The sequence below is a fragment of the Lepidochelys kempii genome, chromosome 4, assembly GCF_965140265.1.
Source record: "Lepidochelys kempii isolate rLepKem1 chromosome 4, rLepKem1.hap2, whole genome shotgun sequence".
NCBI classification, from domain to species: Eukaryota; Metazoa; Chordata; order Testudines; family Cheloniidae; genus Lepidochelys; species Lepidochelys kempii.
In genome coordinates this window covers 113973174-113996309 of record NC_133259.1, presented here as the reverse complement: position 1 = coordinate 113996309, position 23136 = coordinate 113973174, and the positions used below count along the sequence as shown (strand labels likewise).

General features: G+C 39.2%; 1 protein-coding gene across 5 annotated transcripts in view; it reads left to right on the top strand.

The window, feature by feature from the left end:
* The first annotated feature begins 3140 nt into the window (after positions 1-3140).
* ZNF518B (zinc finger protein 518B) overlaps positions 3141-23136 on the top strand; it is a 154696-nt gene continuing 134700 nt past the window's right edge. For 4 of the 5 annotated variants that reach the window (XR_012158718.1, XR_012158720.1, XR_012158716.1 and 1 more), the window contains exon 1: positions 3141-3230. Coding sequence is in view for 1 of the 5 variants with exons in the window: in XM_073342498.1 (XP_073198599.1) it covers positions 9884-13057 (3174 nt within the window). In the remaining 4 variants the exon portion in view is untranslated. Of the gene's footprint in view, positions 3231-9665; positions 15667-23136 lie in introns of those variants that run through there. The other variant, XM_073342498.1, reaches the window with a different exon arrangement.

Sequence of the window (23136 nt, the reverse complement as noted above, 5' to 3'; positions counted from 1 at the left end):
ATTGTGCTAAGGATTTGTGTTAAAGGGGGCCTTGTTTTGGAACACTGCTTGCGTCAATCATAAAAGGAGGGCTGTATATGTGTCCTCTGGGGATAACAGGTCTGAGCTGTTCTGAGGAGTTTCTGAAACAGGGAATCCCTGGCAAGCCCAAGATATTCCTTAACCACCCTGGAGACCCATGCCTTAGGAGAACAGATTGGTGAACAGGTGGGCTGTTTTGAGGGAAGCCTTGGTAAGTCTGGAAGGGGGCAATAGGTAAGATATTCTAAGGGGTATCTAAATTCTGTTTTTGGGGTAACAAAAGTATGTAAGAAAGATCAGGGAGGGTAGCCCCTCATTTTAGTACTGCCAGTAGGTAGCAGGTACAAGGGTAGCAACATTCTCTTCTCTCCTCCCTCTCTCACTTGAAGAGCCAAAAAGCGCAGCAAGCATCTGAGCCAAATCTAAGGGAGCCCAGCAGAGGCAATGTGTATATCTGGATCTTACTGAGGGTTAGCTAAGCCCTTGGTTCCCAAGGAAGTCAATGGGAACTGAAGGACACTTTGCCCCTCACAAAATACAACTCCGTATAAGTCCCAGTCATAGGACCTATTCAACCAAAATAGATATTTGCTAAATTGAATATAACCTTGATCAGGTGTATGTGAGCCAATGGTGCAGGTAAGTCAGTATGGCCAGGTATGCTGGACCATTAAGACAATACGCCGTACTGGAAAGACACATTTTCAAGAATGAATTGTAGAGCCCTGCATGGATACAAATTTATACCTGTGGATGCAGATATCTGGGGATAGAAATCGGTACCCGCAGAACCGCAGGGCTCTCCCAGGAACCGCAGCAGCAAAAGGAGCAGAATGCGAGGCCGCCGCTCTCAGGAGCAAGTGCCCTGCACCAGAAGCTCCATGCCCCCAGCCCTGGCTTCTGGTGGGGCTGTGCAGATCCCAGACAGGAGATGTAGCTGTGTGAAAGAGCTGGCGGCAGTACAGCCGTGCCAGAGGAGTTGCTGGCGCGGGGCATTGGCTCCGGGGAGCAGTGGCCCCACGTTCTGCTCCTGTCACCGCTGCAGTTCCGCAGATACACATTTCTACCCATGAATATCCACATCTGCCAGGTATAAATTTGTAAAATTCAAAAAAGAACTAGATAAATTCATGGAGGATAGGTCCATTGATGGCTACTAGCCAGGACGGGCAAGGATGGTGTTCCTAGTCTGTGTTTGCTAGAAGCTGGGAATGGGCAACAGGGGATGGGTCACTTGATGATTCCCTGTTCTTTGACCACTGTTGGGAAGACAGGATAATGGGCTAGATGAACCTTTGTTCTGGCCATTCTTATGTTCTTATGTATCTGCACAGGGTTCTAGTCACAGAACATTTTTTGTGAGGGAGAGCGGGGTCAGTACCATACTGGTAAGAGTTAAAATCCCCTTGCACCACTGATGTGATCTTATGTAGTGACAGACTCTATTATAAGGTGAAAATTCTCGAAAAGGACCATGTAGCCCAAGTAAAAATTGGCTTCGTCTTGAAATAGAGTAGTGAGATACCCAATTTCACACCTTACCAGAGATGTAATGTTTTGCGGGAGAAAATGTGTTGCAGTTTTGTAAAACCCACATTTTTGTGCCAATTTCCAGTGTCCCTTTAAATGAAATTTAGATTTGGTTGGAAAATGCCTGAGAATAACATGTAAGAAGAGCTGTTTTGACAGTTTCCACTACAAATAAAAAGTTAAAGCATACATCATCCTGTTACTGAACTCTAATTAAAGGGCAAATCCTGCTCATCACCCTACTGCGTAGTCCCATTGAAATACACGTTGATAAGTGTTATGCATGAGTCAATGGCAGTGATGAGATATTTAAAAGAGCAATTGCAATAACATACTACTGTAATACGATCACCTTGGAATAAAAATAAAATAACCTTTCCTCATGCTATTACTGACAGCTTTTTCTGATGTGACCATCTTTGATTTTGGCAGAAACCTTATTTCTGGGAATGCTCATCATCTGAGCCAAAATTGTGGTTAACATTTTAACAAATGAAAATGTAAGACTACATACAAACATATGAATATGCAGGGTAAAATATCTGCATAAACTTTATTCTCATATTTCCATGTATACTGTTCCTTTTGGAAGTATTTTTGTGATATTTATAGAGATACTATAATGCATTTCAAAATTCGCTTTAATTCACTTAACTGCTGATTCAGTTGTACATTTTTGCATGTATTCATGTTGCACACCATTGTGCTTTAATACTGCAGAACATCTCTATATAGTGTGTCATGCTTACTACTTCTTCCCCTCATGAGAAATTATTTTTAAATGTTGTTTTAGATGTAAAGAACAGTAATGTACCTGATTATTTAAAATGACAGTGAAGTGCCCAGTGCTTTGCAAATGTATATTTATAAACAAATGCATCTGTACAAGAATCACAGGAAAAAGAAAGACTAAAACGGGGGCAATACAAAACTAAACGTCCGTTTGTGAGTTTGTAAGAGAAATGTAACATCTCGCTGATTTTACACTTGCTACATGTTCTGAATTCACACTATTTCCCTGACTGACTTTACTTGAACCCACTATTCTGCCACAGTGTTCCTTTGTTTAAATAATTATTTTACTCCCCAGGGAAGCTACAGTGAATCGCCTTTTGCAACAGATTGTTTTCATCCCTATTATGCCCCTCCATGTATCAAGTAGGCGCCGCAACCTCGAAAGCCACCATGTTACAGGCCCATGCGAAGGGAACACTGTAGACTCTTTCGAACACACTGTTACCCAGCCCCAGCGGCGGGGCTGGGCCTCGCCGGGCGCGCAGAGCGCCCCGCGCGCCCGAGCAGAGCTCTGCCAGGCCCAGCGGGCCCGTGGAGCTGACCCTTGCGCAGCCCGTAGGGCAGGAGGCTCAGAAGCTCCGTCAGCCCTGGCCCTGGGCAGCCCCACGTGGCACTGGCAGCCCGCGCGCCCGCCTCTCGGCGCGTTCCAACAAGACCCTCTGCCTCTGCCGCCGCCGCGGCCCGCCCCGCTCCCGGCGGCTCTGTAGAGCTCTACTCTCCCACGGGCGGGGCGGCGGCGCTGGCCAATCGGGCGGCGCGGCGGCTGGGGGGGCGCTGAGGTCAGTTCCGCTGTACGCTCGCTGGCTGCTGCGCTCGGCGCAGGGCGTGGAGCCGCGTCGGCGCGCTCTGAGCGCGCGTGGGGGGCGCAGGCTCACCCACCGAGGGTAAGTACCTGGCAACGGGGCGCTCTTGCTCCCCCGAACCCCCCCGGGAGGCGTAGGCGGGCGGATGGGGGTCGCTGCTGGCAGCTCCGCGGCAGGGAGGCGGGGGGCGTCTGAGCTGCTGGGTGAGCTGTGGGTATTCGGGGTCCGCAGCTCCCCCCTTTGTGACCCGAGGTGGGGGCTGTCCTAGCCCCCCTCTCTCCCTCCCGGGCGGAGGCAGCCCCTCGAGTAGGCCCCAAGGGGGCACCCTCCCTATCCCGCCATAGGGGGAGGGTGCGTCCTCCCTTTCCGTCGTGGGAGGAGTCCCCAGCAGCGGGACCTGCTGCCGCCCCGAGTCCTGCTGTTCCAGCTCCCGCCTCGTCACGGGCGGTGGAATGGGGGTCCCCCTAGCTGCGGTCACGGGCGGTGGAATGGGGGTCCCCCTAGCTGCGGTCCAGGCGGGGCTGCACTCGTCGCTGCGGGGGTGGTAGGACTTGCTGCTGCCGCACTCCGTGCTGGCTGTACTGCCCTCGCTGGGCCGGTCGGAGCATTGCGGGGATTAGTGGGAAAAACCTTCCCCCTCCTATCCCCTTCTTATTTTGTAGTTACAGGCGGCGAGAAATGTCTCCTTTCCCCAAGGAAGGGATCAGGGACCCTGCTTTGAGCCTTGCAAAGTGCAGGGAGGGAGCAGGCTGTCTGCTCTAGTCGGTTCCCAGTAACGTTTCCTTGGGCGCACAGCCCACATGGGTGCAACTTCTGGCTATTCAACAATTTTGTGTGTGGCCATGGGGTTAGGCTTTTTCTGAGCCCTTCCATCGACACTTACTCTGTTTTCCCAAGATTACTATTGAATCTTTTGTCTTGGTACTGAATAGGAACTTTGGTTAGTGGTTCTGCTACTGAGGAAGGTTTAGTACATGGCATTAATACACAAATTAACAATAAAATACTATGGGGAAGAGCTGGAATAGATCATAGAATCATAGAATATCAGGTTTGGAAGGGACCTCAGGAGGTCATCTAGTCCAACCCCCTGCTCAAAGCAGGACCAATCCCCAATTAAATCATCCGAGCCAGGGCTTCGTCAAGCCTGACCTTAAAAACTTCTAAGGAAGGAGATTCCTTTAATGATTAAATGAAATCTGTTCTATCTGTAATTTGTTTCAAAAGAAACTCCCCTAAGACAGTAGTAGAATTAATATATTTCCTCAAAGGATTTAAACACAAATAGTGATTTATAATTAATATGCTGTAGGGAATAATCCTGCATTAACTCAGATTTGGCTAAATGTCTTGCAGTATATTTTCCAATAGCAAATTTCCATGCTGCTACTAAGAAGACTGTGAGTGGGGCTACTCATGGTAGTAAAATGTTTCCAGGGTCTGGGTCTAAGAGATACATACTTTTAAAATTGGATACCCTTCACCATACCCTTGGTTCTCTGTTTTCTTCAATGCCATGCTTCTTTACTGTATTCTTATTAGCCCTTACTTATTAGTAAGTATAGAATAGTATAATATTAAATCCTGGTTAAACAAGCTTAGACTATTGAAGGATTATTTTTATGGGCATAAATGTGTGCAACAGAAAACTCTGATATTTAATTTTAAAGGCTGGCAATTATACATCTAATCATAAACAAGTGTAGGTATCTCAAGTACCTTTTACAAAGGTAACTATAGGTGCAATAAATATTTAGCATGTCAAGGTGCGTGTGTCAGGTTACTGCAATAGGACTACTCTAGTTTTCTGCTTGAGGTTGATAGCAGCATTTTGTAAAAGGTAAATTGAGGGCCCTGTCCTTCACTGAACGATGTGGTAGACCCCTGTAGTTCTCAGTACAGGATTGGGGCTAGAATACTGTGCAGTGCGTTTACAATACATTCTTGTTTTCATGGGACAAAATACATTTAAGCTATGCTTTAAAAATGTCCAGTTTGTTTTTAACTTAATATTTTGTATAATTCACGTTATAGGAGGTCCCAATAAATTGTTCTGCATATAATTCAAATGGAGATTTTTTTTTACATGTTGGCAGGATGTGAAATAATATAAAATAATTGTATATGTTATAATAAAGGCAAGCTTTAAAAACTGGTGTATGGTTTTTGCTTTTTAAAAAATCTGGTGTATTGATATTTCTGTTTATTTTTAAAGAGAGAAGAACTTTGAACTCCACATACATTAAGTATTGTGCTACATGGCTAGAAGTTCATTTGGAAACAAAATATCCTCTACACCATTATTTCTGCCAAAGAAAGTTCCATTGGTATAATTTGCTGGCTCACTTGCTTTTTAGTACAGTATTGTTTCTGAAAATTTATTAATACTTTTCTACATCTTTTGAAGGTAGCAGTTAGAACTGAAAACAGTATTCCAGGAGATTTATATTACAACATTATAACATTTTCAGTATTCTCTTCTCTTCCATTCTTTAAATATTTTCTTTGCTATATGGGCTGCTGCTGGACATGAGCAGAGGTACAAAATGATGCCTTTGGATTTTATAGTCATCCGTACTTTTCTGTGCTCTTTTGGGTTATGCTGCACTTTGAAGAAACTGTTTCCTTTAGTTAACCTTCTGCATTGTATCTCTATGAATACTTTGAAGAGTATAAAGGTAGGCTACAAAGTGTCCAGTTTTTCTACATACTTTGTCATGCTGGTGTGTAGTGAATGGTCAGTATGTTGCCTCCTGAGACTGTGTGGATTTGCACAATTCATAGTCACCATGTTCTGGAATATTCTCACATCTTATTAAAACATCTATATTTCTCTTCTTCTCATTCATTCTATCCCACACAATGACAAAATGGAACCCTTCACACCAAAACCTTCCAGATTGGACTTTCAGCACTCAAGAATAACCAGTGATGGGACTTGGCAAAGAAAACAGGGCATGTCATTAAGACGACAGATGGCTGTTTAATCTTTTTTTTCCCCAGAACACTATTTGAATGATTCTTTTTATTTTCATTCTCTTGATTCTAATACAAATTTAATTTGAACATGGGGTTTGCCACATGCTTAAATACAGGATTTCTTCTAAATATAAGGTCTGTTCGGTTCAGAAAACTCAATAGGGACAATAGACTATCGAAAATATCCCAGTTCAGTTTCTACTGTATCAGACTTTCAGCTTTTCAACTGATAGCGCAGTTGTATGTCTATTAAATCAAAATGATCTTTAAATAGTTTTGTTGCAAAAAAAACTTCAAAATCTCTTGTGTTCTGCTAAGGCCTGCCTCTTTGATATACTTTTGTTCATTTTTTCATATTTTGTGAAAATTGCCTTGCTAGGTTTTTTTAATAGCATAGGAAAACACTTGAGTTTTTAATGCTCTTTTTTGTGATCATGTAATTGGCAGCTGAAGCCAGAAGGTTTTGTTTCCCTATTTGGTTGAGTGCAATTATTTTGTCTATGGATGGTTGCACATAGTTTTTTTTTTTAAAAACGCTTAGGATTGGCAATGAGAACATTTATGTTCATTTCATCCTTGCTATTGAGATAAAGTTTCATTAAGATTTCAGTGCTGCAGACAGCATCAAAACAATTGTGTGGATGCAACAGTTTTGAAGAAAATGTATTTTAAATTTAACACCAATATAAACATCAAGTAAAGTGCTGTATCATCTTCTTGACCTGAAACACAGCAGTACGCCTGTCATATTTATGTCCAAAAGAAATAAAGACTTGGATGCAAAGTGTCTTGCTCATCTTCAACCTCGATGAGACAGACGTGATACTAGTATGAAGAGAGACGAACCTATGTGGGACAAATAGGAATTTTCATCTAGTTCTCTAATGAGGGCACATACCCTCCAATTATCAATATTGTCAAAGCATTGGAGTCATAAAACCTACTCATAGACATCCAGATGGCTGTACAACAGCCAACCTTTGGCTGCGCAGGAGTCTAATATTGCTTCCAGATGTGAATTTAGCTACAGTTATTACCACATGAGACTGGATTGCTACATTTTGGCTTCATCCAAAAGGCTATCAGCAAACTACAGTTTTATTCAGCACATACCGCCTAATCTGCTAAGTGGAGTGAACCAGTAAAAGTACGTAACACAGTACTATTAATTATATTGGCTGCCATTTGATTTTCATAAAAATTGAGGTAATTCCTCAAAGCCCTGGATGGACTTAAAACCAAGATATCTTTGAGAATCAATCCCTTTCCATGGCAGTATTTCCTAAGAAGACTAATGGATGGAACACAGATTCAAGATCAAATGAACTCACAGTGCATTCACAAGGAAGGTCTCTGGAACTCATTCCGACCAAAGTTCAGGCTGACACTAAGACTTACATCATTGTGTAAAAGTGTCCTCTTTCACACGGGCATTGCCTTCATATGATATTACTAAGTAATTCCAACATCATGCTCTTGGGGCAATAGCCCAAACCTTACTTACCTATAAGTAAGCAAGGGGAGGGGAGAGGGTGACTCCTGACGGTTATGTTGCTATGCAACATCATCTAGAAATGTCTCCGTACCTAGATAAGCATTATGCAATGGCATCTTCATATATAGAAATGCTTGTACAGGGAAGATGTGAATGGATTTTACATGTTGCTTCTTGGGTAGGTGCGACACAGAAGGAGAGTCTCAATCATTAATCTTTATTGAGCTTTGTGCATGCTTTGAGGACAAAACTTTTTATTTTTTAACATATAAGCTTTCTCGCAATCTAGGCAACAGCTGAGGATCAGATTCTATTTACATGAAGTTTAAAAACCACAGGAAAAAAACTCCTTTGCTCTTTGTTGTTGTTCAAAGAATTTTGGAACAATCAGGTTGTGACATACATTTTGTTTAGGAGTACTAGTGGCACCTTAGAGACTAACCAATTTATATGAGCATAAGCTTTCGTGACCTATAGCTCACTTCATTGGATGTGAGCTGTAGCTCATGAAAGCTTATGCTCAGATAAATTGGTTAGTCTCTAAGGTGCCACTAGTACTCCTTTTCTTTTTGTGAATACAGACTAACACAGCTGCTACTCTGAAACCTGTCATTTTGTGTAGGCTAATGCTACATGGTTTGCCATTGTCCTCCATCTTCTGTCCCACTGTGTTTGTGTGTTTTTTTTCCTTTTCTTACCTGTTGCATCTTGTGTATTCAAATTAGATTGTAATCTTTTCAGGGCAGGGATCGTATGCCTATGCATAGAGCCCGGCATGGATACAAATTTATACCCACGGATGCGGACAGCCATGGATATAAATCAGTATCTGCAGAACCACAGGGCTCTCCTGGGAACTGTAGTGGCGAAAGGAGCGGAATGTGGGGCTGCTGCTCCCAGGAGCCAGTGCTCTGTGCTGGCAGCTCCTCTGGCGCGGCTGTACCGCCCTCAGCCCCACCCATTGAGGTGGTCATCAGGCTCACCGGCAGCCATCCCTGGTCGCGCTCTTGTGTTCAAGTGGCACGCACACCCCCAGACAGAAGACGCAGACAGCTGCATGGAAGGGATGGGAGCAAGGCTGGGGGTGGTACAGCTGTGCCAGAGGAGCTGCCAGAGCAGGGCACTGGCTCCTGGGAGCGACAGCCCCACGTTGTGCTTCTTTTGCCACTGTGGTTCCCGGGAGAGCTCTGCAGTTTCACGGATACTGATTTATATCCGTGGATATACATTTGTATCCATGAAGAGCTCTACCTATGCAGTAACTAGCACAGTGGGGATTTGGTTTTGACTTGGGTCTTTGTGCAGCACTGCAATACAAATAATAAAAAAATGTACATCAAATAAACTGGTTTGTCCTTATCAGTGGTAGGATTGGCCAACTGTAAGCTACATGCTTTTTTATGATTATCCAAATTTATTTTGATTAAAAACTTTGACACTGACTAAGAGAACCTTGCTTTAGTGAGGTTACATATTTGAAGCATTTCCAAATAGCTTAAAAATCCCCTTGGTGTAGATAAACTCATGGTAATTAGGAATGTGATCTTGATGGATAACAAATACAAAGACTATTGAGGTAGATTTGAATGAGTAAGGGCAGAAAATTTTAGACCTACCTCTTCTCAGTCCTCGGCATAAACAAGACATGGAAATGTATTCTAGTGTCCATTTGATAATTTGGCTTTTGCTCTCAAATGACAGAGAGGTTTCTCTCTGCTTCAGTAACTTTATGTCAAATTTCATTTTTTTTAAAGAATTAAAAAAAATACATAGGAGAAAATACCATAGAACACTGTATTGTGTGAATTTTATATAATACAGATTATAGCTGCAAAATGTAAGCACCTGTGAAAGAATACATTGAGTACACTTTCATGGTTGTATGTACTATATGCCTAATAAAGCAGAGAAACAGATTTGCAAACTGTATTTCAACAGTCAGCTATTTTTATTATATTGCAAATATTTACTTACCAAGTAACAACAATTTTTCAAAGTGTTTTTTCACTAACTGACCCAGTCTTTCGCTTTTATTTTTTTAGTGCTGCAAGTTGAGAGAATCCAGTAGAGAACTGAAAATAGAGTTTTATGGTTTCAGAACTTGAAGCAATACTTATTCATAAAGATAAAAATACACACTCTCCAGAGCAGTTGCCTGAATGATAACTAAGCAACACATTTGAGAGACTGTCACTATAAAAATTGTTTGTGTCCATTGCCATTGTATTTGCCTAAACTGGCAAGAGCCACTTGTTTTGAAATGCAGATAAAGAAAATGAGGGAAATTTTACCAAAACTGTATACAAGCCAAGTTAATGACATAAATAATTCTTTGACTACATCTCCAAAGCAAGCCAATGAGGATGAAGCAAATCAACCAAAAGGGACTGAAGGCCAGAACTGTGTCTATCAAGGGGATGAAGCTGAGGATAAGCTGCCATTGGTCCTTTGTATAAAGTGCAGAAGCGTGCAGAAACTTCCAGTGCCTGACTTACTAAAGCATAACAAACCCAGACAGACTGAAGACAAAAGTTTCATTTGCTGCAGGTGCAGTCTGAATACGCCACCGACTTTCCATTGTGTAGCTGACAGTGCCACTGCCATAGATTTAGAAAATCAAGAAAAAACATCCCGAAGTAAAACTCAGAAAACATTTAAAGTAAAAAACTTTCAACCAGACAAATATTACTGCGATAAATGTCGATTTTCAACAAAGGATCCTTTGCAGTATAAAAAGCATGTCGTTCAGCATGAAGAGATTAAATTTGTGTGCGCCCACTGTAGCTATGTATCCTACACCAAAGGAGAATTCCAACGGCATTTGGTGAAACATACTGGAACTTTTCCATATCAATGTGAATACTGTGAATACGGTGCTGTTAGGCATGATTATATAGTAAAACATACCAGAAGAGTACATGAAACAGTTACTGAGAAGGGGCCAATGAATATGGTTACAAAACAAGAGCAAAAGAGATCTTGCTTACCAAAGAGAAGCACTTTGTTTTCTGAAAAGCAGAAGTGTGATCAAAAAATTCCTCTTCAGAATGAGCCTTCAGATTTATCATCAAGTACAACTTGCAGCAAAATGCAAGATGAAATGAACAAAACAGTTTGTTTGTCTGACGATGTAGAATGTAGCCTAGGTACGACATCAGTCCAAGATAAAACTGTATTGGAACCAGCTGAAGTAAACATATATGAGAACCAAAATGTGGAAGTTGAAGTTTATTCTCCAAAAAAAGAGCCCATACAGCCAGGAATGCCATTAACAGTGATTGCACCTTCAGAACTTGTAGTTCCTTCTAACTGCTTAGCTCAGTTATTAGACATAAAAATAGTGAATGGCACACAGCAGTTGGTTCTTAAACTTATTCCTCTGAAAGAAACAAGTAATAAACCTATAAACTGTAAAGAAGAGGAACTCAGGAATCAAGGTGCAGAACAAACAGAGAAAGGAAAAAGAATAACTTCTGTTGCTCAAAATGAATTAACCACTGAAGCAACTGTAAATTTATCTAGTGTTAGTAACGTGCTTGCTTCGGATAATAAATACAAAAAGAACTCTGAATGTCTTAATTCCTCCAATTCTGACTGTAACTCAAATGTACCTAGGCAGGATAAATCAAAAATAAGTTGTCCTAAATCCTCAAATAAGGAAAAATATGCAAAAAATGATTTATACTGTTCTAAAGAGACCCTGGACATGTCCACACGTGCATATGCTGCTTCCTCTGAAAGTGATAGATCCCAGACTGTTTTGTTGCAGGCGGCTCAGAAGAGCAACAGTTCCTCTTCATCTCCTGCCCTTGGAGAAAAGGACATATTGCCTTTTAACGGTGATGACAAAGAATGCAGGAGCCAGATCATTAGCTCTCTGGAAACACATTTGTTTGATACCTGTTTGGTTAAAGAATCTTTTAAAACTTCTCAAGGATGGGGAGAGTTCTCTTTAAATAAAAGTTCATGTTTAGAGGAATCAAGTGTTGGCTTAAGTAAATTAAACAGAGAGATCTCTGATTGTCAGAATAATCCTTTAGAAGCTTTAGAATTGCAGAATGTAGAAAATAAGGACAGCCCTTCTGAGGGTCCTGTCATTTCATCTGTATTTTCCCTTAGCTCTGGGGCTGAAAACATCCCAGAGGGAATCAAGTGGGATAATACTGCATGCAATAAAAAGTCAACAACAATGTTGTGTAGAAAGATTGCTCAGTTGATGTCCGCTGCGGAGTGTAATGTGAAATCTACATTGGTTGCTTCACCTATGCCTGTTAGATGTTGTGCTTCTAATAAGAAGATGCCTTTGCCTCGGGAAACTTTAGCAAACTCTGAAAAAAAAGTCCCTGCTACTGAATTGGAACAATTTGCATCTTCACTTCAAACACCACAGAATGGTGGGATTGGTAATGAATTGTGTAATAAACAACCATCACAATCACGGTCAGCTACAACAAAAGCTAAAAGTAGAATGACTAAAAACACTCACATTGCTACTCCAGTGTTCATTCCAAAAGGGACAGTGCTGAAGGTCCTGAATGTCACTAGGAGTGAGAACACAAAAGAAGAAGGAGATAAGAATGAAATGTCATCTGCTACGATGTGTTGTAACGAAATGTTTCTACCACGACCAGTTCCTTTCAGCATTTCTGAGAAACTAAGCAGTAACCTACCTTTGCCAAATGAGAGTGAACTTAATGAGCAGTCCAGAAATCAAAATATGTCACTTAGGCACAGACCAAAAAGAGAGGCTAATGCAAAAAGTAATAGCAAACAAAATTTTATACTACTGCATCAAAAAAGTGATGAGCTAAGTAAGCAGAGCAAACTTACTTCAAAGGATCAACTTGGACCCAAAAATAAGGTAAAACAAGCAAAGTCCAGGGATTATTTGTCTAAGAAGAAAACAAGAATTTACTCAGAAACCAGTTGCATTTCTGAGGCGATGCCTCTTTTGACAGCAAGGCGTCTTAGGCTTGTACCACTTAGAGAACATCAGTTGATAAAATGTCCTCGTCGTAACCAGCCTGTAGTTGTATTAAATCATCCTGATGTTGATTCAGCAGAGGTAATTAATATAATGAAAATTGTCAACAAGTATAAAGGCAATATTGTGAAAGTTGTTTTATCAGAAAGAACGAGTAGTTGTCTTGGTGTGAAACAGTATAATAAACGGCTTACATTTCAGAACTTGGAAACAACAAGCCAAATGAAAAAGCAGAACTTTTTAAAAATGAAGCTAAAAAAGACCCATAAAAACAACTACCGGGTAGTGGAAACTTCACCAGCTAAAACACTGCAGTGTATGTTTAAGTGTTGGTTTTGTGGAAGGATATATGTAGACCAGGAAGAATGGATAAGTCATGGACAGAGACATTTGATAGAAGCAACCAAAGGCTGGGATGTTCTTTTTCTTCCTCTAGAAAGCCACAAGTGAGAAACTGTCAGTTTACTGCTCTTATTTTAACATGAGTGCCATTAATTTGTTTGGAAAGGGAGACAGTAAATATTTTACTGGAGGGTTTTTATATTTGGCAGGTGGGATTGTGGTAATAGGAATTATAAACTGTATGAGAAGCCACTCTTGAGCACTAAACACTACATAGCACTTGGATGCCTGAAATAAGTGTTATGGCTATCCCTTGCTTTTTTGAAAGAGACCTGGAAATGATTTGCTCTGAAAACATTCTAGTGCAGTTCTCTTCACTAGGACACTATATGCAGTAACGTTATGTTGTGAGGTCAATAGGGATTTAAAATATCCAACTATATGACCTGTGTGAAATTAATTGAATTCAGTCTGAATTTTACTACTACAGCTTAATGGTTCAGAGGTCAGGCATAAGTCTAATGAAGAGTATCTTTGACTCTTACGAATAAAAAAAGTGTGCATCATAATTTAGTAGCAAATTTAAAAAAAATGCCATAGTGGGGAAAAACTGGTGCTGAATCTGATTAAACTCCAATTTTAAGGAACAGAAGTAACTCCCCACTGACTTCAGTGGAGCTACAACAGTGTAAATGAGGAATTGGTGAGATCAGAATCAGACCCACAATGTGGAGTGGCAAGGAAAGCTTAATTCTGTGTTGTACAGTCAGGGGCCAAGTTGTGTCTTGTGCCACACAAGTGTAAGAGCAGGAAGAGGACACAGGTGACTACTTATTGTGCAAGCAAGCAGAAGCTCAACTTAAAGTGCATGAAATGAGGTCTGGCTTCTTTACTGGCTGGCATGATGTGATTCCGATGGATTGTGCATGCTGTAGGGCATAATGATCAGTGCTATGTGTAATCCGATTAGAAATGTATACTTTCAGGATAGAGCCTTTAACCAGGACCCCAGCCAGCCTAGCAGCTAGTGCATAGATAGGAAGAACTAGCTGGAGAACCAAACTGCTGCCTTGAAAAAGAGAGATTATGTTGCAGAACTCTACATTGCCAGTACCTATCCACATTTTCTGTAGAATCTTTGTTTTGACATCCTAAATTTGAAGATTTTGCATGTTAGAATCTACACATGTAAGCCTCAATTCAGCAAGCTACTTACTAATAATAATAATAAGCACATGGCTAATCAACTCCCATTGATTGCTGTGTGACTACTCAGTGAAGTCAATAGGATGATTCATGTGCTAAGTGCCTTGCTGAATGAAGGTGAGTTTTTAGTGGGGAAGGAGGATGGTTGATAGTGAAGTTTAATAACTGGCCACTGTACATGTATAGAATTTTCTCGGTTATCTTGTCACAAATTGTAAACCATTTTATTTTTTTAAATTTCATGTACAGCAAGTGATGAATTGAGCACATATTTTGCAGTCACATTTCTACAGGTAAAAAAATAATTAATTTGATGCTGGAGATATATTATACATTTGAATTTTGTATAAATGCCTGTAGTTCCTAATTGTTAACAGTGGAAAAACACATTTTGTTAAAAAAACAAACAAAAAAAAAAACAAAACAAAAAACCCCACAACCCCTCCAGCCCCCGCAACAACCTACTAATCTGGGAATATTTTTTTGTTTTTTTTATACTCTAGAAAATTAAACATGGTTTTGATAAGGTATGTACTATATCTGTATTGAAATGTAAATATTTTGAAACTATAAAGCACATCTTGAGACTTGGGTCTAATTTACAAAAACAGTTATGTGAAACTTTTCTGTCAGACCATTTTGCAATACAATATTAAAATCTTTAGATATTTGGTGCTTTCAGAAAGGAGATCTTGTATTACTTTGCAACTTTTTGTATCATAGTGAAAGGCTAAACTGTTCAATGGAATACAGTTTGTATTATCTCTGTTTTTTTCAGTAATTAAATGACCGTTCTTATTTTGAAACAGGAATTTATATTTTTTTAGACTGGTACAGTAGAGATTTTCACTTTGTGTTCTTTGAAGCGAAACATCATGTTTCAGTTTTTTAAATTGTGAAAATAGTTTCAAATTCTAAATCTGTCATATCAGATTTTAATAAATATTGAAACTGCTAACATATGAAAAACCACTCGTGGCCAAATTCGTTCTCACTTACATTCATCCACCCAGGCAGATGTTTGAACCTACTTGAGTTTCTGTAGAAGCTGTTAAGGAAATACTTTTGAATCCTCTGTTTGTTTGGCAAAATATGACTGACATCTTTTAATCTTTAATCAATTTTGTATTCTTAAAAATTGTGTTGCGTGCAGGATTATAAACAGATTGTAGATGGTTTAGGGTGTTTTTCTTTGCTTATTTTAGTAAACAAAGACTGTTCTTTGTATCTCATTTGTTAATCTACATGTAACTGTTCTCGTATTAAATTTACAAAATATAAGTGTTTTTGTATTAACATGAACATTTTTAGTAAATTGAATTGTACGGTGGATATAAAAATTTGACAGCAGATCTCATGCCTTTTTCTCTTGCCAAGGACATCCAAATTCTGGCCAGATGGGGGTGTGGTCTAAATTTTTTATTTATTTATTTATTTATTGATGTAGTATTGTATTTGGATAGTTTTCCTTCTGGAATTTTAATAGTTTTGTGACTTGAGATAAAGAGTGTGACCCAGATTCTCTCTGTCCTGAGCTTCATTTGATGGAGTATGTTCCAGGAGAGAGGCTGTCTGGGAGTTGGTTATGGCTTTCAGATTCTCAGAGCAGATCTGCACCTTGATGAGCCCAGTAGAAGTTAGAACAGGGGTTGGAATACCCTATTTGGGTTCTATAACAATTTTCTTCCTGCATCCTGTCAGACAAGATACTCTTTCTTGTTCCTGATTTGTTAAAGGACCCATGACTGATTCTGTTTTCTATTACATTTTAATCATCAGAAACAAGGTTTGCCCTATACATTCAAGCTGAATTTAAACTACAGTATGCATCTGATGAAGTGAGCTGTAGCTCACGAAAGCTTATGCTCAAATAAATTGGTTAGTCTCTAAGGTGCCACAAATACTCCTTTTCTTTTTGCGAATACAGACTAACACGGCTGTTACTCTGAAACCTACAGAAACCTTATAAATCTCAAATGGTGTGTGTAAAATCCTTTTTGTACAAACTTTAGTGTGTGTATTTTTAAAGAGGCCAGAATTATGCTCTAGTCTAGTGCCTCTTGACTATGATTTTCTCTCAAGTTTGCAAAGGATATGAATTCAGTGGAACTAATTGCGTGAATAATCTTACCTCCATAAGGGTTTGAAGAATTGGGAATTAAATGCAAGCCTCTGTTGCTGGAGCTAAAGAATAATTACTGTTAAGTCTTACTACTAGGGATGACTATCTCATGGAGGCCAGCCCTAAAGTCTGATCCAGTGGTTGTTGAAGTCTGTTGAAAGACTGTAATTGATTTCATGGATATTGGATTGGTCCCCTACTGAGCAGGTGATTCCATTGTTTAAAACCCACTTGTAGTCTGCACCAGTAGTGAAAAGGTTAAACAGTATAAGTGCCAAGTTAGATGCAACTTCTCTGAGTTTAAATGCAGGAATATTTTGTAATGAAATTCTAATATATTACATTGTTTTGTTTCATGGATTTATTTTGTATTCCTAGTGACTTTTCAAATAACAGAGAGGTTTTGTTAATATAAGCAATCAAACAATTTATCAATTATCAGCAAGACAGGGAAAATATTGCTCAGAAGTTAGCTGCTGTTCATACCTTTTTGTGCAGTTGTACTATGACATTTGTACATGCCGGAACACCCTTTAAAATTAAGTAATATACAGAAGTGAAACTTCAAATAATCACGCACAGCAGAGTACAATTTGATCTAGTCTCATATATGAGAAATCACATTTCATAGACTTTTCTCAAGAATTAGAACTCTTCATTGTATTCATGTTGAACACAAATCTAATCTAATTTCTACACAGATTTTAAATATTAAAGTGTTCTTATTTTTACATTTATACAAACAGATTGAAATCACTTAGGGTAAGAAGCATCTTCTGTTCAACTTAAAAGGATGTGTTAGGTAACATTGTTCTCTCTGGATTCCAGACTTATCCTTTCCATCAATAAGTGTAATGGGAACACATGTGTAGAAGTCAATGATTTCTTGCACAGAATCAAACTTCTGAAAAACATTAAACAATGAACACAGAAATGCTGAAAATCCTTATCTTCTGATATGAAACAGGTAAGAAGAACCAAAGCAATGACCACATATAAGAAATAACACCCCCCCCCCACCTCTCCCACACATACTCCCACCCCATTTCATCCCCTTTGTACCTCCAGTAGTCTTCCCTGCTTAATATTACACTGGGTACACAGTAGCTTTCTTTTTTAGGGGCAGAGGGTTTTAGACCCTTGGAATGTAACCTAAAATCCAGCAAACAGCAACATGTGTGTGTTTTTAAAGTGTGGCATTGTCCATAAGGGATAAAACAATTGATTTATTTATATATATATAAAATACACACACACACGCACATTCCTAATCTATTATTTACTGAACTATCTAAAAAACTAAAATTGACATTCAGTGCAGGATACTTCAGGCTGTTATGAGGAAAGTAAGATAAAAACATCCTCCTCCTCCTTTTTTTTTTTTTTTAAAAACTAACCAGTTGGGAATATCTTGTGAGGTGCTGAGCATCTCCCACCCTCGTTAACTTTAATGAGATTTGAGAATGCTTAGTAGTAACTCCCAGAAGATGCTTGGCTCGTTGTACGATTGGGCCCTCAGGTGAGCTCAATTTAATATACAAAATATGTATGTAAATGTGTACAGCTGTGGCTTAATTGCCAGCAAAAGGCACCAACAAAATTATGATTTTAAATTTGGTTTGTTTTCTCTTTTGCTTGTATTCATTGCATTATGGCTTTGTACCAATTTAACTGCATGATGTTTTAGACACATGGTGTTGGTCACCGTGCTGCTAATAGAGAGGTAACAGTTTTCTAGGATAAATCCAAACTCTAGTCAATACAGTTTTTTTTCATAAAGAGACGTAAGGCCTAATGGTATCCTTGGATAGATGCTTAAGTGGAATCGATTCCTTCTCAGAAAACTTCCCAAGGAAGAGTATGAAAAAGAACATATATGATAAAATCTACATTAGTTAACAACTAACAATCTTTATATGAAAGATCAAAACCAGTATTTGGGATGGAAAAGAGTTTAAAAAAATAGGTAAAATAAATTGATCCAAAAGTGAAAGCATGCTGCAGAAAAATTCCATCAGAAGAGAGTTATCCTTTAAAGAAGTGAAGATGCGGAATTGGAGAGAGGATGTCAAAGTACAGATTTTGAATACTAGGGCTGCATCTGTTTTTTTCCTTCTGTCTCCCAGATACAAAAATGGAATTAACCTTATCTTAACAATATATTCATTTGTACCAAATACCTCTGAAAAGCATTTAAGCAGACAGGGAAATTACAGACTGCAATTTTACTCTAATTGTTGAAGCCTTATAAATGTTTTAACCTCTTTGAGACAAACTGAGAAGAGAATAAACAAGGAAGAGCAGCTTTGGAATCCTTCTGCTTACTCCATCTGAAATGCAGAGGCAGCTCTGATGAACAGTACACGGTGCCTCTGATCCTTCACTGTACCTGCATCTCTACCCCAGTTCAGTGCATCAGTTCCCTCCCCCCTTTCCCAAGGCAGGTGCTGGTGTGATAAAAAGAAATGCTTCTCTTGGGCGTCTCTCTTCTCTGGGGCTTCCTAATACTGCAGAGAAATGCTGTTCAATAGGAGACTTTAGTCAATTTCCATGTTGGTTTCTGGGAAAGTTATTTTAGTTAAGTTTAAAAACAAAGCCAAACATATATAGCCAACATTAAAATGGAGGATTTAAGCCTCCTGCCCAGGTCGTCTGCCCCCGGGAACTAGCCAGGCAGAGAATTGGTGGCTTTACACAGAAAGGACGTTTGCCAGGATCCGGCAGGATTTCCATGCTGAAAGTTATAGATTTACTTTGTTAAAACCAACCAGTCTTATACACTATGGTGATAAGAACCAAGAGACTATTCAAATGCTTATTTTTGAAAATGGAACAGCATTGTAATCTGAGTACTTTTGATGCAGATCCACAGTCTAGGGTGGGCATGTGCTCTCTGTGCACAGATTAGAACCTACTTATGAGTTCTGACTTTTGGGTCTTTCCATTAGCTGAGATGACAAGGTTGATATGTCTACCTTCCCACTTCTATCAAATCATTGTAAGATTTTTTTCCTCAAAGTTGTTTGCATTTATGAGATCATATTATAAGTCTTTCTTTTCCAATGTACTAAAATGTTTGAAACTTGGTAGCTCTCTGTACCATTGTGTAATAGTGCTCTGTACTGCCAGTGTCATTCCATTCTCACTGTGGTCCCAGAGCTAGGAGGCTCAGATCTGAAAAGAGTCAGCACTTTAGAGTGCCTCACAACCAAGACAAGTGGGCTCCAGCAACACCTTGGTGATGAACCTTTTGAATCTGAGGGATAGAACATTTACATTCTTGGAGTGGATGGTCCCTTTAAGAGCTGAGTGCTGGCTGGAATCTACACTGTGATTATTAAGGTATTCTAACTGTCTACTTCCAAGTCTAACTCAATGTGCCTGAGCTGGGATCCTTTCCTCATTGCTAAAAATGCATCCGCTGAAGGGAATCTGCCCTTGGAACTCAGGCCTCAAAAGTGCTGTCAGATGCATAAAGTAAAAACTGAAAAAATAGCGAAAATTATTTTAAAAAAAATTGTACATGTCATTTGGAACCACGTGGATGAAACTATATAGGCCAGAACTGTTCTTACTCAGGAAAAATTCCTGATGGTTTAAAATGGGAATTTGAGCATGCAAGATTAGGCCCTAAATTACTCCTGTGACTTATTTGTCAGCATTTCAAGCATTTACTATTTGAAATGAAAAGATTTGAAATGAAACTTTTAAAGAAACACCTAACAAGTTAGTCTTCTTTATGTTAGGTTTTGTATAAGAACATAAGAATGGCCATACTGGGTCAGACCAAAAGTCCATCTAGCCCAGTATCCTGTCTTCTGACAGTGGCCACTCCAGGTGTCCCAGCGGGAATGAACAGAACAGACAATCATCAAGTGATCCATCCCCTGTCACCCATTACCAGCTTCTGGCAAACAGAGGCTAGGGACACAATCCCTGCTGATCCTGGCTAATAGCCACTGATGGACTTATCCTCCATGAACTTATCTAGTTCCTTGAACCCTGTTATAGTCTTGGCCTTCACAACATCCTCTGGCAAGGAGTTCCACAGGTTGATTGTGTGTTGTGTGAAGAAATACTTCCTTTTGTTTGTTTTAAACCTGCTGCCTATTAATTTCATTTGGTGACCCCTAGTTCTTGTGTTAAGAGAAGGAGTAAATAACATTCCCTTATTTACTTTCTCCAGTCATGATTTTGTATACCTCTATCATATCCCCCCCCTTAGTCGTCTCTTTTCCAAGATGAAAAGTCCCAGTCCTATTAATCTCTCCTCATATGGAAGCTGTTCCATACCCCTAATCACCTTTGTTGCCCTTTTCTGAACCTTTTCCAATTCCAATATATCTTTTTTGAGATGGGGCGACCGCATCTGCATGCAGCATTCAAGATGTGGGTGTACCATAGTTCTATATAGAGAGAATAAGATATTTTCTGTCTATTCTCTATCCCTTTCTTAATGATTCCCAATGTTCTGTTTGCTTTTTTGACTGCCACTGCACATTGAGTGGATGTTTTCAGAAAACTATCCACAGTGACTCCAAGATCTTTCTTGAGTGGTAACAGCTGATTTAGACCCCATCATTTTGTATGTATAGTTGGGATTATGTTTTCCAGTGTGTATTACTTTGCATTTATCAACATTGAATTTCATCTGCCATTTTGTTGCCCAGTCACCCAGTTTTGAGAGCTCCTTTTGTAGCTCTTCACAGTCTACCTGGGTCTTAACTATCTTGAGTAGTTTAGTATCATCTGCAAATTTTGCCACCTCACTGTTTATCCCTTTTTCCAGATCATTTATGAATATGTTGAATAGGACTGGTCCCAGTATAGACCCCTGGGGAACAATACTAATTACCTAATTAATCCCCTATAGTATTTAGAGCGGTTAAGTGCAACAGGTAAATAATAAAGTAGAATATCAGATGGTATTTCACTCACATAATCTCCTCTGAGCCCTGTTCCCAATGCATATTGCTGGCTGTCTTCCAGAAAACGTATTTTAATATTGTATACCTTGTTTCCGTAATATATGACCAAAACATATGGTTCAGCACTTGATTTAGTTGAACAATCTCTGACCAAGAATGTCTCATCCTGCATGACAAATTATAACTTTAGTTATACTTGTAAATTCCAATAATGTGTTTACATAAACAGCCCAGAAGTTTGGGGTAAATTCTACAGGATTATTTAATGTGTGAACTATATAATGGAATATTGTAATCAGAATAGATCTTGTAACATACTACATATTTAAACAAGGTGTCTTATGACAATATAACATAGAGAGGATTTTTAATTAGTAAAGTTATTAGATTTAAGTAATGAATTACATATACATAGTATACTTAATCTGTATATACAATAATGAGAATTATAGTGTGATGTATATTGCAGTATTATAGAATTTTTAATGTGGAAGTACCTTTTTCATATTACAATGCTGGAAAAACTGATGCTAAGAAGAAAATGTATGCGAAGAAAGAAGAGTAAGAAGATGATGTAAGGTAGTGGGAGTGTGATACCTAGGGTATTGCATCTAAAAATAAAGTTTTGGTTCATGCACCTCAATTACACCTGGATGTAAAGTAAAGGAATTACAGGGACTATCTGTAATGGAACTTATGACACAACCATAAATTCTATATGTTGCATTGAACCTCTTAATTTATTTTGATTTAATTTTATGGATCTAGACGGAAGTACATTTCAAAATTAGATTTTTCAAATAGTATTGTATTTGCACAATTTAAAGACCTGAAAAAAGCAGTGCTGTCTATCAGACTTAATTTTATTGTAGAATTACACAGTAAGAGAATTGTGTAGGCCCCAATCCTACATACACATACTTAATGTTGCGCTCTTGAGTTGCCCCATTTGTGTCAAAAGGACTTTGTGCATAAATTTAAGTGCTTAAGGATATGTCTTCACTAACAACATTAAAGCTATTAATGTAGCTGTGTCATCGCGGCACCGGTGCTGAGAGAGAGCTCTCCCACTGCTGTAAAAAAACCACCACCATGAGGGGAGCACGGCTGCCAGCGCTGGGAGCACTGTCTGCACTGCCACTTACAGCGCTGAAACTTGCATTGCTCAGGAGGGTGTTTTTTCTGACCCCTGAGCGAGAGAGTTTCAGCACTGTAAAGTGGCAGTGTAGACAAGGCCTTCATGATTGCAGGATTAGGGCCTTTATTCTAGTGAATTCAACAGGGTTGCTCACATGCATAAAGTACCGGTAAGTCATAAGCTTAAGCGCTTGGAAAATAATGGCCTCAGATTCTCAGGTCTTCAGGGCAGACACTTCCTTCTGTGACTGGAATGTGCCTGTCACACTTTGGATGATACCATCATATAAGTAATATTAGCAGTAAAGCTATTAAGATATTCACTCAATTTTGCATTTAATTAGCCCAGTGTCTAATTAGGATCTGAACACGTCTGTAACTACTTTTAGCCACTCTAATTTGGGATTATTCAACCTCACAATAAAAGTAGTCTGGCAGGGAAAACAAAGTATGTGCCCTTTTTGACAACTGCTGTTTCACATATTTTATTTGTTGTACTGAACATTACAGTCCTGGGTGTGGATTATTTGCAGCCTATCTTGTGTGTATTTTATTTTTAACCTTCACAAAGTGTGAGGGCCACACTGAAAGTACAGTAAGAAAGACTAGAAATGTATGTTGCTAAGTAGGTACCTGTAATAAGTGTAGATATCACACAAGTTGTTTTGAGACACTGCTTGATAAATTAAGCAAATAGCTTTTATAAGATACTTCAGGAATAGTTTAGTATCAGGTAAATGACATAATAATTAGATGTACTAGGTATCCTGAACTTCATTTTTCCTGTTCAAGAA